Raw genomic sequence first — 15,199 nt, forward strand, 5'->3', positions numbered from 1 at the left:
GAACCCTCCGAGAAGAAGGAGGGGTCATTGGCTTGCTGGGTAATTAGCACCGTTCATAAAAAATGTATTAATCCTTGCCACAGTCATCTAAGAGTAGGGGTTACCATCATTATCCCAGCTTGAGAGAACCATAACTGAGGCTTAGTAAGGTGAAGTGGTTTGCCACAGGATCATCCAAAACAAAGTTATAATCCAGTGTTAGCATATTTAATATGCCTTTTTCTATTCTTGATGTATGTGAATGCATTTGGGAGAGTGGTTGATAAAATATTCTCAGGGGGTTCTCTGTTTTCCTTGCAGGTGGTTATGTGAAGACCTTGGAGATGAATAAAGAAACCCAAGGCCAAGGAGCCATTAGGCCAAATTCCACTTCAGAGAACTATGATGATGTTGAGTGCTCTGGGAGTAAGAGGTAAGCATTTCAGCCCTGCAGCGAGATGAATGTGCTGAGACTTTAAAATACATGGACTTCTCTGGTGGCCAAGTGAATAAGACTCCATGCTTCCAATGCAAGGGCCATGGGTTTGATTCCTGGTCAGGGAACTAAGATCACAAATGCTGGCACGGCCAAAAAAAATTACAACACAATAGGTCAGTGGTCTTTGTATCTTTTCTCCCCATAGAGCAAACTCGGATTTCTCTAACTCATTTATCTCACATAATGGTAAGTATAAGAAGATATTTGAAACTGTCAGTAGGAATTGCTGAGTTTCTGTGGCACATTAGTAATAAGGTATATAATATTTATATACTTGTATTAATGCCATTTGGGCGAAGTGATGATAAACTAATAGAAGTGGTTCAAGGTATGTGTGAATAGGTGCATTTAGAATCAGGAAGATGCTGGTAATGGGTCTTTTGTGACAAGGAAGCAACTTTGGTATGAAATTTTCTGATCTCCTCACAATCCAAGACTGATGATAGAATGTGTTTTACTTAAAACACTTCTATGGATTCTCAATGTTTTTAATTGAAGTATAGTTGATTCACAATGTTAGTTTCAAGTGTACAACACAGTAGATTCAATATTTTTATAGATTATACTCCACTTAAAGTTATTATAAAATATTGGTCATAGTCCCTGTGCTATATATTATATCCTTTATCTTATATCTTATTTATTTTGTAGCTAGCAGTTTGTATACCTTAATGCTCTTCCAATCCTCCCCAGCCTGCCCCTTCCTCCCCTCTTCTTCCCTCTGGTAACCACTGTTATTGCTCTTCAGTCACTATGTTGTGTCCAACTCTTTGCAACACCGTGGACTGCAGCACATCAGGCTTCTCTGTCCTTCACTATATCCCAGAGTTTGCCCCAATTCATGTCCACTGAGTCAGTGATGCCATCTAACCATCTCATCCTCTGTCACCCCCTTCTCCTCCTGCCCTCAATCTTTCCCAGCATCAGGGTCTTTCCCAATGAGTCAACTCTTTGCATCAGGTGGCCAAAGTATTGGAGCTTCAGCATCAGTCCTTCCAATGAATATTCAAGGTTGATTTCATTTAGGATAGACTGGTTTGATCTCCTTGCTGTCCAAGGGACTCTCAAGAGTCTTCTCCACCACCACAATTTGAAACCATCAATTCCTCGGCATTCAGCCTTCTTTATGGTCCAACTCTCACATCCCTGGTGGCTCAGACAGTAAAGCATCTGTCTACAATGCGGGAGACCTGGGTTCGATCCCTGGGTTGGGAAGATTCCCTGGAGAAGGAAATGGCAACCCACTCCAGTACTCTTGCCTAGAAGATCCCATGAACAGAGGAGCCTGGTGTCCATGGGGTCGCAAAGAGTCGGACATGACTGAGCGTCTTCACTTTTCTCACATCCATACATAACTACTGGAAAATCATAGCTTTGACTGTACTGACCTTTGTCAGCAAAGTGATGTCTCTGCTTTTTAATATGATGTCTAGGTTTGTCACAGCTTTTCTTCCAAGGAGCAAGTGTCTTTTTATAATTTCATGGCTGCAGTCACCATCCTCAGTGATTTTGCAGCCCAAGAAAAGAAAATCTGCCACTGTTTCCACTTTTCCCCATCTGTTTGCCATGAAATGATGGCACTGGAGTCCATAATTATAGTTTTTTGAATGCTGAGTTTAAGTCACCTTTTTCACTCTCCTCTTTCAACCTTCACCAAGAGGCTCTTTAGTTTCTCTTCACTTTTCTGCCTTTAGGGTAGTATCATCTGCATACCTGAGGTTGTTGATATTTCTCCAAGCAATCTTGATTCCAGCTTGTGATTCATCCAGCCCAGCATTTCACATGATGTACTCAGCACAGAAGTTAAATAAGCTGGGTGACAATATACAGCCTTGATGTACTCCTGTCCCATTTTTGAACCAGTCCATTGTTCCATGTCCAGTTCTAACTGTTGCTTCTTGACCTGCATGCAAGTTTCTCAGGAAGCATGTAAGGTGGTCTGGTATTTCCATCTCTTTAATATTTTCCCACAGTTTGTTGTGATCCACACAATCAAAGGCTTTAACATAGTTAACGAAGCAAAAGTAGATATTTTTCTGAAGTTCTCTTGCTTTTTCTATAATCCAACAACGTTGGCAGTTTGAACTCTGTTTCCCCTGCCTTTTTAAAATCCAGTTTGAACATCTGGAAGTTCTCAGTTCACGTACTGTTTAAACCTAGCTAGAAAGATATTGAGCATGACCTTGCTAGCATGTGAAATAAGCACAATTGTGTGGTAGTTTGAACATTCTTTGGCATTGCCCTTCTTTGGGATTGGAATGAAAACTGACCTTTTCCAATCTTGTAGCCACTTCTGAGTTCCAAATTTGCTGGCATATTGAGTGCACTTTCACAACTCATCTTTTAGGATTTGAAATACCTCAACTGGAATTCTATCATGTCTAGCTTTGTTCGTAGTAATGCTTTCTAAGGTCCACTTGACTTCACATTCCTGGATGTTTGGCTCTAGGTGAGTGACCACACCATCATGGTTATCTAGGTCATTAAGAACTTGTTTGTACAGTTCTTCTGTGTATTCTTGCACTTCTTAATCTCTTCTGCTTCTATTAGGTCCTTGATATTTCTGCCCTTTATTGTGCCCCATCTTTGCATAAAATGTTCCCTTGGTATATAATTTTACTGAAGAGATTTCTAGTCTTTCCCATTCTACTGTTTTCCTCTATATCTTTGCATTATTCACTTAAGAAGGCTTTGCTGTTCTCTGGAACTCTGAGTTCAGTTGGGTGTATCCTTCCCTTTCTTCTTTGCCTTCCACTTCTCTTCTCTTCTCAGCTATTTGTAAGGCCTCCTCAGGAAACCAGTTTGCCTTGTTTCAGTTCTTTTTCCTTGGGGTGGTTTTGGTCACCACTTCCTGTACAAAATTATGAACCTCCATCCATATTTCTTCAGGTACTCTATCAAATCTAATCCCTTGAATCTATTTATCACTTTCACTGCATAATCATAAGGGATTTGATTTAGATCATACCTGAATGGTTGAGTGGTTTTCCCTACTTTTCTTCAATTTAAGCCTGAATTTTGCAATAAGGAGTTCATGATCTGAGTCACAATCAGCTCTAGGTCTTGTTTTTGCTGACTGTATAGAACGTCTCCATCTTTGGCTGCAAAGAATATAATCAATCTGATTTCGGTATTCACCATCCTGTGATGTCCATGTATAGAGCCATCACTTGTGTTATTGGAAGAGGGTGTTTGCTATGACCAGTGCATTCTCTTGGCAAAACTCCTTTAGTCTTTGCCCTGCTTCAGTTTGTACTCCAAGATTAAAGTTGAATGTTACTCCAGGTATCTCTTGACTTTCTACTTTTGCATTCCAATCCTCTATGATGAAAAGGACATCTTTTTTGGGTATTAATTCCAGAAGTCTTGTAGGTCTTCATAGAACCATGCAACTTCAGCTTTTCAGCATCAGTGGTTGGGGCATAGACTTGGATTACTGTGATGTTGAATGGTTTGCCTTGGAAACGAACTGAGATCATTCTGTCATTTTTGAGATTGCATGCAAGTAATGCATTTTGGACTATTTTTCTTGACTATGAGGGGTACTTCATTTCTTCTCAAGAATTCTTGCCCACAGTAGTAGATATAATGGTCATCTGAATTAAATTCACCCATTCCCATCCATTTTAGTTCACTGATTCCTAAAACATCAATGTTCACTCTTGCCATATCCTAGTTGACCACATCCAATTTACCTTGATTCATGGACCTAACATTCCAGGTTCCTATGCAAATTGTTCTTCACAGCATTTGACTTTACTTTCACCACCAGACACATCCACAACTGGGGATCATTTCCACTTTGGCTCAGCTTCTTCATTCTTTCTGGAGCTATTTCTCCGCTATTCCCCAGTAGCATATTGGATACCTACCAACCTGGGGGACTCATCTTCTGCTGTCATATTTTTTTGCCTTTTCATACTGTTCATGAGGGTTCTCAAGGCAAGAATACTGGTTTGCCATTCCCTTCTCCAGTTGACCACATTTTGTCAGAACTCTCCACCATGACCTGTCTTGGGTGGCCCTGAATGGCATGTCTCATAGTTTGATTGAGTTACACAAGTCTGTGATTCATGTGATTGTTTTGGTTAGTTTTCTGTGATTGTGGTTTTTGTTCTGGAGGCCATGGGATTATAGTTCTTCTGTCTGCCCTTTGATGGATAAGAGGCTTGTGCAAGCTTCCTGATGGGAGGGACAGGCTGTTGGGGAAACTGGGTCTTGCTCGGGTGGGCAGGGCCATGTTCAGTAAATCTTTAATCCAGTTTTCTGCTGAGGGGTGGGGCTGTGCTCCTTCCCTGTTAGTTGTTTGGCCTGAGGTGACCCAGTCCTGGGAGACTGCAATCTCTATGTTAGAGCTAGAGGCTCTATGGTGGGGCTAATGGCGACATCCTCCAAGAGGACTTATGGCAACATGCCATGCCTCCCAGTACTGCTGCTGCCGCTGACCCCATCGCAGGTCATGCCTCTGCAGGAGACCCCCAAGCACTCACAGGCAGGTCTGGCTTAGTCTCTTATGGGGCACTGCTCCTTTCCCTTGGGTCCTGGTGCACACAAGGTTTTGTTTATGCCCTCCAAGAGCCCCTGTTTCCCCCAATCCTGTGGAAGTTCTGTAATCAAATCCTGCTGACCTTCAGATTCCCTGGGATTTCCAGTCCCTTTCCCAGATCCCCAGGTCGGGGAGTCTGATGTGGTGCCTAGAACCTTCAGCAGTAGGAGCACTTTGTTATACTTCTTCTCCAGTGTGTGGGCCACCCACCCAGCAGCTCTATGGTAGGGCCAATGGTGACCTCCTCCAAGAGAATTTATGCCACACAGCGTGCCTCCCAGGACCCTGCTGCCAGCGCCCCTGTCCCTGTGGCAGCTCCCTGCTGACTCACACCTCTACTGGAGGCCCTCCAACACTTACAGGCAGGTCGGTAACCATTGGCTCTCTGTATCTGCAAGTCTGTTTCATTCTTTTGCTTTTTATTTCAGAGATTCCACATGTAAGTGATAACATACAGTATTTGTCTTTCTCTGTTATGTTTAAGCATAATATTCTCCAAGTTCATCCATGTTGCTGAAAATGGCAAAATTTCATTCTTTTTAATGGCTTAGTATTCTTATGTGTAAGTGTGTACCCTACATCTTCTTTATCCATTCATCTGTTTATGGATTCTGAGGTTGCTTCCATATCTTGGCCATTGTAAATAATGTTGCTATGAACATTAGGATCCATATATCTTTTTGAATTAGGTGTCTTCATCTTCTTCAGATGTATACCCGAGTGGAATTGCTGAACTATACAACAGTTTTAATTTTTTGAGGAAACTCCATACTGTTTTTCATAGTAGTGGTAGCAATTTACATTCCCACCAACAGTGTGAGGGTTCCCTTCCCTCCACATCCTCACCAACATCTTTTGCCATCTTTTTAACAATAGCCATTCTGACTGATGTGAGGTGATATCTCACTGTGCTTTTGATTTGCATTTCCTTGATGATCAGTGATACTGAGCATCTTTTCTTGTGCCTATTGGCTATCTGTTTGTCTTCTTTGCAAAGATGTCTATTTAGGCCTTCTGTTCATTTTTAATTGGGTTGCTTTTTTTTTTTTTTGATATTGAGTTGTAAGTGCTTGTTATATATTTTGGATATTAATCCCTTATCAGACATATCATTTGCAAATATCTTCTCCCATTTAGTAGGTGGTCTTTTTGTCTTGTTAATGTTTCTCTTTGCCATGCAAAAGCTTTTAAGTTTGATTAGCTCCCATTTATTTGTTTTTGCTTTTGTTTCCCTTGCCTGAGGAGACAGATCCAAAAATACATTGCTAAGACTTATGTCAAAGAGCCTATGTTTTCTTCTGGTTTTCTTAGCATCACTTATTGAAAAGACTGTCTTTTCTCCATTGTATATTCTTGCCTTCTTCATCATCAATTAATGGACCATAAGTGTGTGGGTTTGTTTTTCAGCTTTCAATTCTGTTCCATTGATCTGTGTGTCTGTTTTTGTGCCAGTACCATACTCTTTTGATTAATGTAGCTTTGTAGTATATTCCCAATACTTTTACAATTGACCTTAACATGGTATAGAGGACTTGAGTGTCCCTCTCGACCCTTCCAGCCTCTTCTCACACATACTCAGTCTTCATCTTTGAGATGCAGTCATGGTGACCATTTAACTTCTCTGACTTGCTAAGCTCCCACTGCAGAGTGTTTGCATATGCTACTCCCTCTTCCTGGAATGTTCTTTCCTCTTCTGTGCCCCCTTTAAGTGAGTCTTAATATTTCTTCTGATCTCAGCTCAATCATTATTCCCTAGGGAATATTCTCTAGGTATGTAGTCTTATAGTATTACCATTACCCTTTCTTTAATAGCACTTGTCAGAGTTTTTAATAATTCTATATTTATGTGATTCTTTATTAGCTGTCTTCCCTCTTAGATGATTTTCTTCTTTGCACTTACCACTTTTCCTGACCCATGTCATAATGCCAGGCACATGTTAAGATATTAAAAAAATATTTTTTAAATGAATGAAAAGGTAATGGAGGAGGGATAATCAAATGCTACTGTTTTTTTGTTTTGTCCTTCTTAGAATGTCAGAGATGGAGAAGCAGTCTAGAGATCATTAAACACAGTACTCTCATTTTTAAAAAAGGAAATTGAGGCATAGAGAAGTTAAGTGACTCTCCTAAACTCAATGTGAATCAAGTTTTGAACTTGAAAATCCTCCATTGCCAGGGTAGATTCAAAGTATATCTGTGTATTTTAAGCCTATGTGTTGGATTAGGTGAAAGCCATGCTATGAGGAGGAAGATTGTTCAAGATGTGTCTGGTTGTCTCCATTACTTCTCCAGCATTCAGCACAACGTCTGGTGCTTAGTAGACTGATTGTTATATGTAAAATATGCAAAGGGGGAGGGCCAAGGAAGGAATCTGTTAATAAATTAACTTTCTCTCACTAAATGAGAACAAACTTGGAAACAGGGTAAAAGCAAATATTAGTTTTGTTTATACACACTTTATAGAGTTTACTGAATTTTACCACCTGCTTGTAAAGACATGTGCCTATGTTGCCATAAAAACTATTTCACAAACAAAAGATCAGAGTACCCAGCACCTGGTAGGTATCCATAATTTTGTGTCAAGTATGAATCTGTATCACTACCATTATAAATATTTTTTAATTTCAAAAGAAAATAGTGAAGAAATCTATGAAGATGTCTACAAAACAAAGAGCAACTACCCAAAGATAGAGCAAGTTTCTCTTTTTGTTGACTTCATACCTAAGGGTATTTCCTGCTAGTCTAGGAAAACCAAAGTTTAAGAAATGACCTCTATCACTACCCACCCCATCTTTAGGAAAAATTTTCATAGAGAGTGGAGATAAGCTGTTGTAATAAAATACTGTTATCAGTAGCGTATTTGTAATTGTATATAATCATATCGTAATTTTTAAGCATGCTGCTTTTTCTTTTGAGAAAATGTACATCTCCCCAAGTAGAAGACTTTGATATTGCATTAGGAAGTAAGTGAGAAAGAATAAATAAATAGCAATAAAATGCTTCAGTTTTTTTCCAGGAAGAAATCAATGGTTATGATTTACCTGTGTCTTTTCAAGCTAATGAGGCTATCTCTGGGATTGGGGCTTAATTTAATATGTAATAATTCAGTGTTATCAATATTTGCCCAAATGGGGATTATTAATCAAATTCAGTTATTAGGGACACATTGTGGGAAGGAAAATAGCAGCAGTCAAAAGCAAGAAGTTTGAAGGCTGAAAGGAAAATAGGGCATTTATGCTGAGCGGGGTGATGTGGGTGTATCATCCACTTTCTCTAACCTTTCCCCCACCCCTGAAAATCAGGATGTATTTGGAAAAATTTTAATCATCAAGCAGGCAGTCAATGTGGCATCACTGTTATATTATCATCCCATAAGTTAAAGATCAGTGATATGAATTTCAGGAGCCAAGAATTTCACTAATGTATGGGTTCCTGAGCCATGACTTCTAAAAGGAAGACTTTGCTCCATAAACTCTATAAAATAAAGACCATTTGGAGTAGGTGGAAGTTTGTATTGAAATATAATAATTTCCTTCATAGCTGGTATGTGCTAATTCCTATCAGCATCTAAAAAAAGAACATAGCGGTTGACAAGGCATTTTCCTGCTCTTCCTTGAGTGGGTGTGTTTTATTAATAGTAATGAGGCTGAAGTCTCTGATCGTTTTTCCTACAGCAGCTTCCCATCCCCAGTACTCTCTCAGACAGTATTTATGTTTGTAAATATGTTTATGTTTATGTGTTTGTTTATGTTTATGTGTTATTTATATTTTCTGATTCCTCTTAGTTCAGATGGAAAAGCATCACTTAAAAGACTGCAGAGGTTCTTCAAGAAAGAAAAACATAGACTTAAAGTGAAGAAAATCAATTCAAGAGAAAATATAAGGTAAAAAGTCCGTTTTTATTTCTCCTTCTAGGAGAGGATTAGCAGTGCCAGCCTGGTAGTTACACAGCTGATGGTCTCCATCCTGTCCTTCTAGTGAAAGGGGTACCAGAAGCGAAAACCACAGCCCTGGGTATCACCTACCTCCTCCTTGCCAGTATTTGAGTGACTCACACACACACATATGCTAGTGAGAAAGTGACAATGCCCTTTTTGAAAAAATTGACAAGGGAAGATTGTGAACAAAGGTAGAGGGAAAGTCTTAAAAAGTCCAGGAAAGGAACTTCCTCATCATCCTTGGCATATATTCCTGTTGTTACTACTGAGCATTACGTTATTAATTACATTCTTTGATGCTTTCTCAGTCCTACAGGTTCCAGTGGTTCTTGTCTATACTTCCGTATTCTAATTTGCCTCTCTTGAGAGAGGTATTGTGTGGAGAAGGGAGATGAACTTTTCAGCTGAATGGTCCATGTGTCTCAGTCTTAGCTCTGGAAGGGACCCTCCAAGTTCTCCCTAGCTAATTACCGATGGGAATTGGGAAGGTTACAATTCACGGGTAGGAGAATGAGACTTGTCGCCTCAATTCTGGATTCTAGTTTCAGCTCTTCCCTTTATTCAGTGTACCACCATGGGCAAGTCACTTCCACTTTGCATCCAGAGGGACCAAGTTTCTTTTAGCATATAATAGGAGATTGTGTGGTCTCTGAAGGCACTTCAGAGAGGGAGGGAGAGAAACATAGACATAGATCTGTATTTTATGAGGGCAGGGGATGGTAAAATAATTTGCCCCAGGTCACTGCATATATTGACATGGAATTTGTTATTTTACCTTGAAGTTCTTTTCAATTATAAAACCTTGAAGTAACATGAATTTAAGTCTAATTGTATGTTGGATCTAGATCTACCAAGAGATTTTTATAGTATATGAGGTTTACAAATTCTAAACAGTCCTAAACATGGAAGACAGAGTCTAGTTCTAGTGGCTGGTGAGACCCTTAAAGTCATACCTTACTTAGCAGGTTAGATGTCTCTGACAAAAATTATTAGCATGGTGCCTGCAGCCCCTTAAAAATTAAATCCAGGTGAGAATGCTGATGTTTTTTACATGTAAATGTGATTTCCTTTTCCTTAGAACTATTCAGTGACTGCTTATGACTTTTAGAACAAATATCCAATCCTTTTTCATTGCAAGTAAATACTACTATGGCAGTCCCCTTCCTACTTGCCCAGCTCCATCTTACTCAGAGTTACTCTCAGCTCTACCCCATAACACACAGCCGATGTGTAAACCCTAGTGTTTCATGCCTCCTTGCCTTTAACCATGACATCCATAGGTCTGAAATGCATCTGCGCTTCTCTGTCTTCCTTTGTCAGAGTTCTAGCTTTCTCTTAAAATTTGGTCAGATATTATCCTTTCTGGGATGCATTCCGTGAATCCCAAACCTGTATTACCCCCTGTATTACCGGTTTCTCTTCTGTGTTTCCAAACATCCTGTGCAAATCTGGTAAGATCTATGACAAGAAATCCTTTTCCTTGCAGTCAGAGAATCTCAGGGTAAGAAGGGTCCATATTACCTAGTCCAACCTACTACACAAGCTTCTCTGCAGCTCTTCCTAAGAGGCCAAATCTCTGTGTCTGCACACCTCTATAGAGATAAATTCACTACATTCAGGGGAAAATCTGCCATTTTTAGTAAGGTCTGAAGAGATTTTTTTCCCCTTAAATTTTGCCAAAATTTGCCTCTTTGCCTTAAATTTTCAATTATTGCCATGGAGACATACTAAGATATCACAGAACTTTGTTTACCTTTTGTCCCCAGGCCTATAGGACTGAGCTTACATGAACTGCTTAAAACACATGAATTTTTTTTCTACCACGTCATACTTCCTTCCATGTGATCTCCTTAACTATGAGATTTGAGGAAAACTGGACAATCTACTTAGCCAAGTGTCCTCCCCTACTTGGCACATTTACCATCTTCCGTTTCCACCTGGCCTGGAATTCTCCCCTTAAGTCACCCCCCTGGTTAAACCTGTCCAGCGTCTCCAGAGGGTCATCTCACTTACCTTGTGTCCCACACAGTGGATGTATCTGATTGGCACCCTGGTGGGTTAGAAGGGAGAAACAGGATTCTATGGACAGAGAAGGGCTATGGGAGAGCCTGAGGCTGCCCCGTTAGGAAAGTGGGTAAGGACAGTCACTGGGGTAAATGAGCCCATTTACAGGAGAGGGAGAGGCGCTCAGAATAAATCTGCAGGGAAGGTTTGCTTCATATTGACATTTTCCCCCCAAAAGCATCCAAATCAAGAAACCTAGTCATCACTGTGTTGTTTGAGATGTATCAATGAACATTTTGGAATATGGCTTTTCCCTTAACCCTTTGTGTCTTTTGTCAATTAACAGGGCATTTTCCCTTTCGCTGCCTGATTTAGGTAAGTGACATTCGCTTATTGCTGGAACAAAATTACTCAGCACTGACATTTTCAGTCTGAGAAAGAAGTAGTAATCCTCCCTGAATTCCACATGTAATGAAAAACTGATACATTAAAATCAAGGAAGCTATTTTACATCATAGTATTACTTTGGGGAAGATGGGTGACATTTCTCAAGTGCCTCCTATAGACCAGGCGCCCCCTATAGACCAGGCGCCCATTAACATCTAAGAAATAGATGCATTATCCCTTTGTAGGAAGACTCTCGACTAACATCCATATTTTAGTGACCTGGGATTTGTACTCAAGTCTCCGAATACACAAAGTGTGTGCATTTTACATTTTACCACAGTCAGCTCACCCGAATTAAGACACAGTAATTTGAACATGAACCCTTTCCAGTATACATACTAATTGAATCAAGGGTGAGTCACTAGAATATTGTTTGCTTTGCTATAAAAGCAATAGTGCACAAATGAGCACAGTGCCTGATATATAATGTGCTCACTCTCAATCACATTCTGTAAGTTGAATGTGTCAATGAGAGAGGGCCATGTGTTTCGTTGTTTGTTAGGTTTAGTTTATGGGCTCCAGTGATAGTGGCTACTTTGATTTTACTCTGACTTGGCAATTAGAGTGTATTTTATATTCCACAAATATGAGCTTGCTGCACTAAATAACGAGTAATTGTATAAACCTGGTATAATTACATCTCCCAAAATAATCCTTGGTCTATTTTTTTTTTAAGTCTACTTAGAACAGACATGCATTTTACCTCCATCCAAATTTATGAATAATTGAACATGAATTGTGAATAATTATGCCAAAAGTTTTCTAACTAGTTCAAGTGGTGAGTCACTTGAATGTTATGGAGTTCTATGTAGAGAGCACCAAGGAATGTGAATATCCTAAACTGAAAATGTCTAATTATGATTATGTACTAAGTTAGATTCAATTTTACACAAGATTATTATAAAGAAGCAGTTGTCAATGGTTTGAAATAAAAACCATGGAAGAAAAATCAACATTACTATCTATTAAGTTGGTCTTTTCCCCTGAAATTCAGCCCTTTGTTCTAGCAGTTTAATGTCTTTGTCCAGTTCCAGGTTGATGGGAACCCAGTGTAAAATGATCCCTTCAGCAACTCATATTTTTTATAAATCTGCATGAAATGAAATTGATATAAATATTTATGCATGTGAGATACCAGGACATCTCTTTTTTAATCCTCAGTTGAATTTTTCCCAAATGGATTCTTTTTTTGTTTCTTGATCCTTTCAGCCTATCTATAGTCTATGATCAGATTTTGATAAAACAGGCTCAGAGATACATGTGGATAATTAATTGTGTATAATTTGGAAAGTCAGAGACTGTATAAACTGTATCAAATAACAGACTATTTTTATCCTATCTTGACCCTAGACCTTAGGTCTCAGGAAGTTATTATCTATGATGATGTGGCCATAAATGGAAAACAGCCAGAGTAAGTCAATTTACTGCATTGGTCATCTCTGCTGGTGTTTAACCCATTTCCTGATGTTTTGTGAACTATGGTCAGAGGGCCATCTCTTTAGATCCTTGGTTACTGGGTGAAAAGTCAAGTTGTAATATATTGCTTCCACTAGGAAGGGGAAACAATGAATAATACTGATGACCTAACGGTGGTAGGTGTTTCAAAACTCACTGGAGCTTTGTTTCTTACCTTTGAATCTATAGGCTTGAAACTCCTTTCAATACAACACTTATTTAATAACCTCCTATGGAGGATGGCAAGCACCGCCTGGCAGAACCAGTGTTCTCAAAGCCTAAACAACTCAAACCTATCAAAGTGTTCCTGCATCCCATCCTCACTGCCAGCCACAGGCAGGCACCGATTGTTTCTCAGCTGCATTACTGCAATGGCCGAATGAAATCCAAACTGCTTAAGAAAACATAAAAGTCATTATTGATGCAGCCCTGGCAAACTCTCAGCCTCAACTGTACTTGCCACTCCCCCATTATTCTTGTGCTGCATCCATACTGTATTCTCTGGGTGGTCCTTGAACTCATCACGCTATCCAGCATGTCTAAATTTTCATGTTTGCTCCAACTGCTTCAATTCATCCAACAAATATTTACTGAGCAGGTACTATATGCCAGGCACTGTGCTAAGTGGTGGGTATAAAGCAGTAGACAGACAGTTATAATTCCTATTCCTTTCTGATTGGAGAGAGAGATAAATAAATGATGGATAATTAAACATAGGAATTTGATTGCTTTGGATATTTTGAAAGAGACTGGGGATATGCTATGTGTATTGAGAGGAGGCTGATAGTCATTTTAGGGTAGATAGATATCTGGGGAAAGGCTTTCCAAGGAGGTTAGAATTTAAGAAGGAAAGAATTGTTCTACCCATAACACACTTTGCCATGCTTTTTGCTTGGCTGAGTACTTTATCATTTATTATTTACACCTGAATTCAAATTTTGCTTTCCCCAGGAAGCAAAAGTTCTCTGAGCTTAACCTATTTTGGGTTATGTACCTCTTTTTATCAGAACATTCTTTTCACAGTTGTATTGGTCTTATTTCTTCCCTGTCTCCTCCTCTAGATGGAAACTTCCTGAGGTGGAGCCTTGGCTTTCTAATCCAATGTATCATGTGGCCTCATACTGAAAGATAGTTTGTTAAATCGGTTAACAAAGAAAGACCTGCTTTCAAAAAATTTGCAAAATGATTTAAGGTCAAAATAGGCAGACATTTCCATTTTTAGGGGATCCGGAAAGTCTGTGCCAAGCTGAAGCAAGCAACCAAGGATAGGAAACATTTTGTCAGCTGGAGATCGGGGGTTGAGAGAGAGAAGTGGGGATGGTCTGCTGTGGGAGAGAGGTGGACAGCTGTGTAAATGGAAGACATGTGTGTTTGGAGGGCTTCACTGGACCATGAGTCACGTGATCAGGAAAGTGGTGTTATGAGCAGGAAATGTTAACTTGGCAGGAGATGGAGGAGAGCCCTGGAATATAAAATTGGAGTTGTAAGAAAACAAAATGTGGCCACACTTTTTGGTGGAAAGACTTCATATTAAAAGTGAATATTTTGAAAGCTTTTTTGATTGGTGAAAGAAACAAACTTGGAATAATGCCATCACAGACTGAGTGGGAATTATCCTTTCACAGGTGCCATTCTAATAAGCCAAGAATTTGGTGTTTAAAAGTTTATTTTGAGGGAATAACATGTAATATACTTTGAAATAAAGGTATAATAACCTTATGAAGAAGAGCATTTTAAAACTTATACCATTGTGAATGGGGTGAAATTATTAAAAGAATGACTTTAATAAAGCTTTTTCTTCTTTATATTTTATTTTTTTCCATTTATTTTTATTAGTTGGAAGCTAATTACTTTACAGTATTGTAGTGATAAAGCTTTTATACACAGGCAAAATGTATTCACTAGGTTTCTACATAGTGATCTACTTTCAGCTTGTAATTTGTAGTCCTCAAGACTTTTAACGAAAAATAGAAGTCCATCCTTACAAAAAAAAAAAAAAAAAAGAGGTGGAGACACAGAGGTTAGGTTATTTGCCCAAGCTCATAGCCAATAAGGATTCAAACCCTGGCAACTGGACTCCCAATCCATTTTCTTCACTGCAACACTAAGCTAATTTCCTAGTGATACTTTATCTTGATCTTTCATGATCTTTATCTTGATCTTTTAGTTAGTATTTCCCTAGTATACATTTTTTAGCTTCTTTCTGATTTCCGTATTCTTCTTCACCGTGTCTTGTATAAATAAAATATAGCTGAATTGGCTTTTAAAGAAAAATCTAATATAATGACCTGTCTTAACTCCTACCTTACTCTTGACGTAAAGTTTAATCTT

The 15,199-nt window shown here is 39.1% G+C and overlaps 1 protein-coding gene across 1 annotated transcript in view; it reads left to right on the forward strand.

Annotated features, from left to right (window-relative positions):
• The window catches only part of FYB2 (FYN binding protein 2), a 146,658-nt gene that overhangs the window by 119,170 nt on the left and 12,289 nt on the right, over positions 1–15,199 (forward strand). The window contains exons 14-17 of the mRNA XM_061119748.1: positions 301–412; positions 8,810–8,908; positions 11,313–11,341; positions 12,764–12,824. Of these exons, the coding sequence (XP_060975731.1) occupies positions 301–412; positions 8,810–8,908; positions 11,313–11,341; positions 12,764–12,824 (301 nt within the window). The remainder of the gene's footprint in view (positions 1–300; positions 413–8,809; positions 8,909–11,312; positions 11,342–12,763; positions 12,825–15,199) is intronic.

The sequence above is a fragment of the Dama dama genome, chromosome 20, assembly GCF_033118175.1.
Source record: "Dama dama isolate Ldn47 chromosome 20, ASM3311817v1, whole genome shotgun sequence".
In the NCBI taxonomy this organism is placed as follows: domain Eukaryota; kingdom Metazoa; phylum Chordata; class Mammalia; order Artiodactyla; family Cervidae; genus Dama; species Dama dama.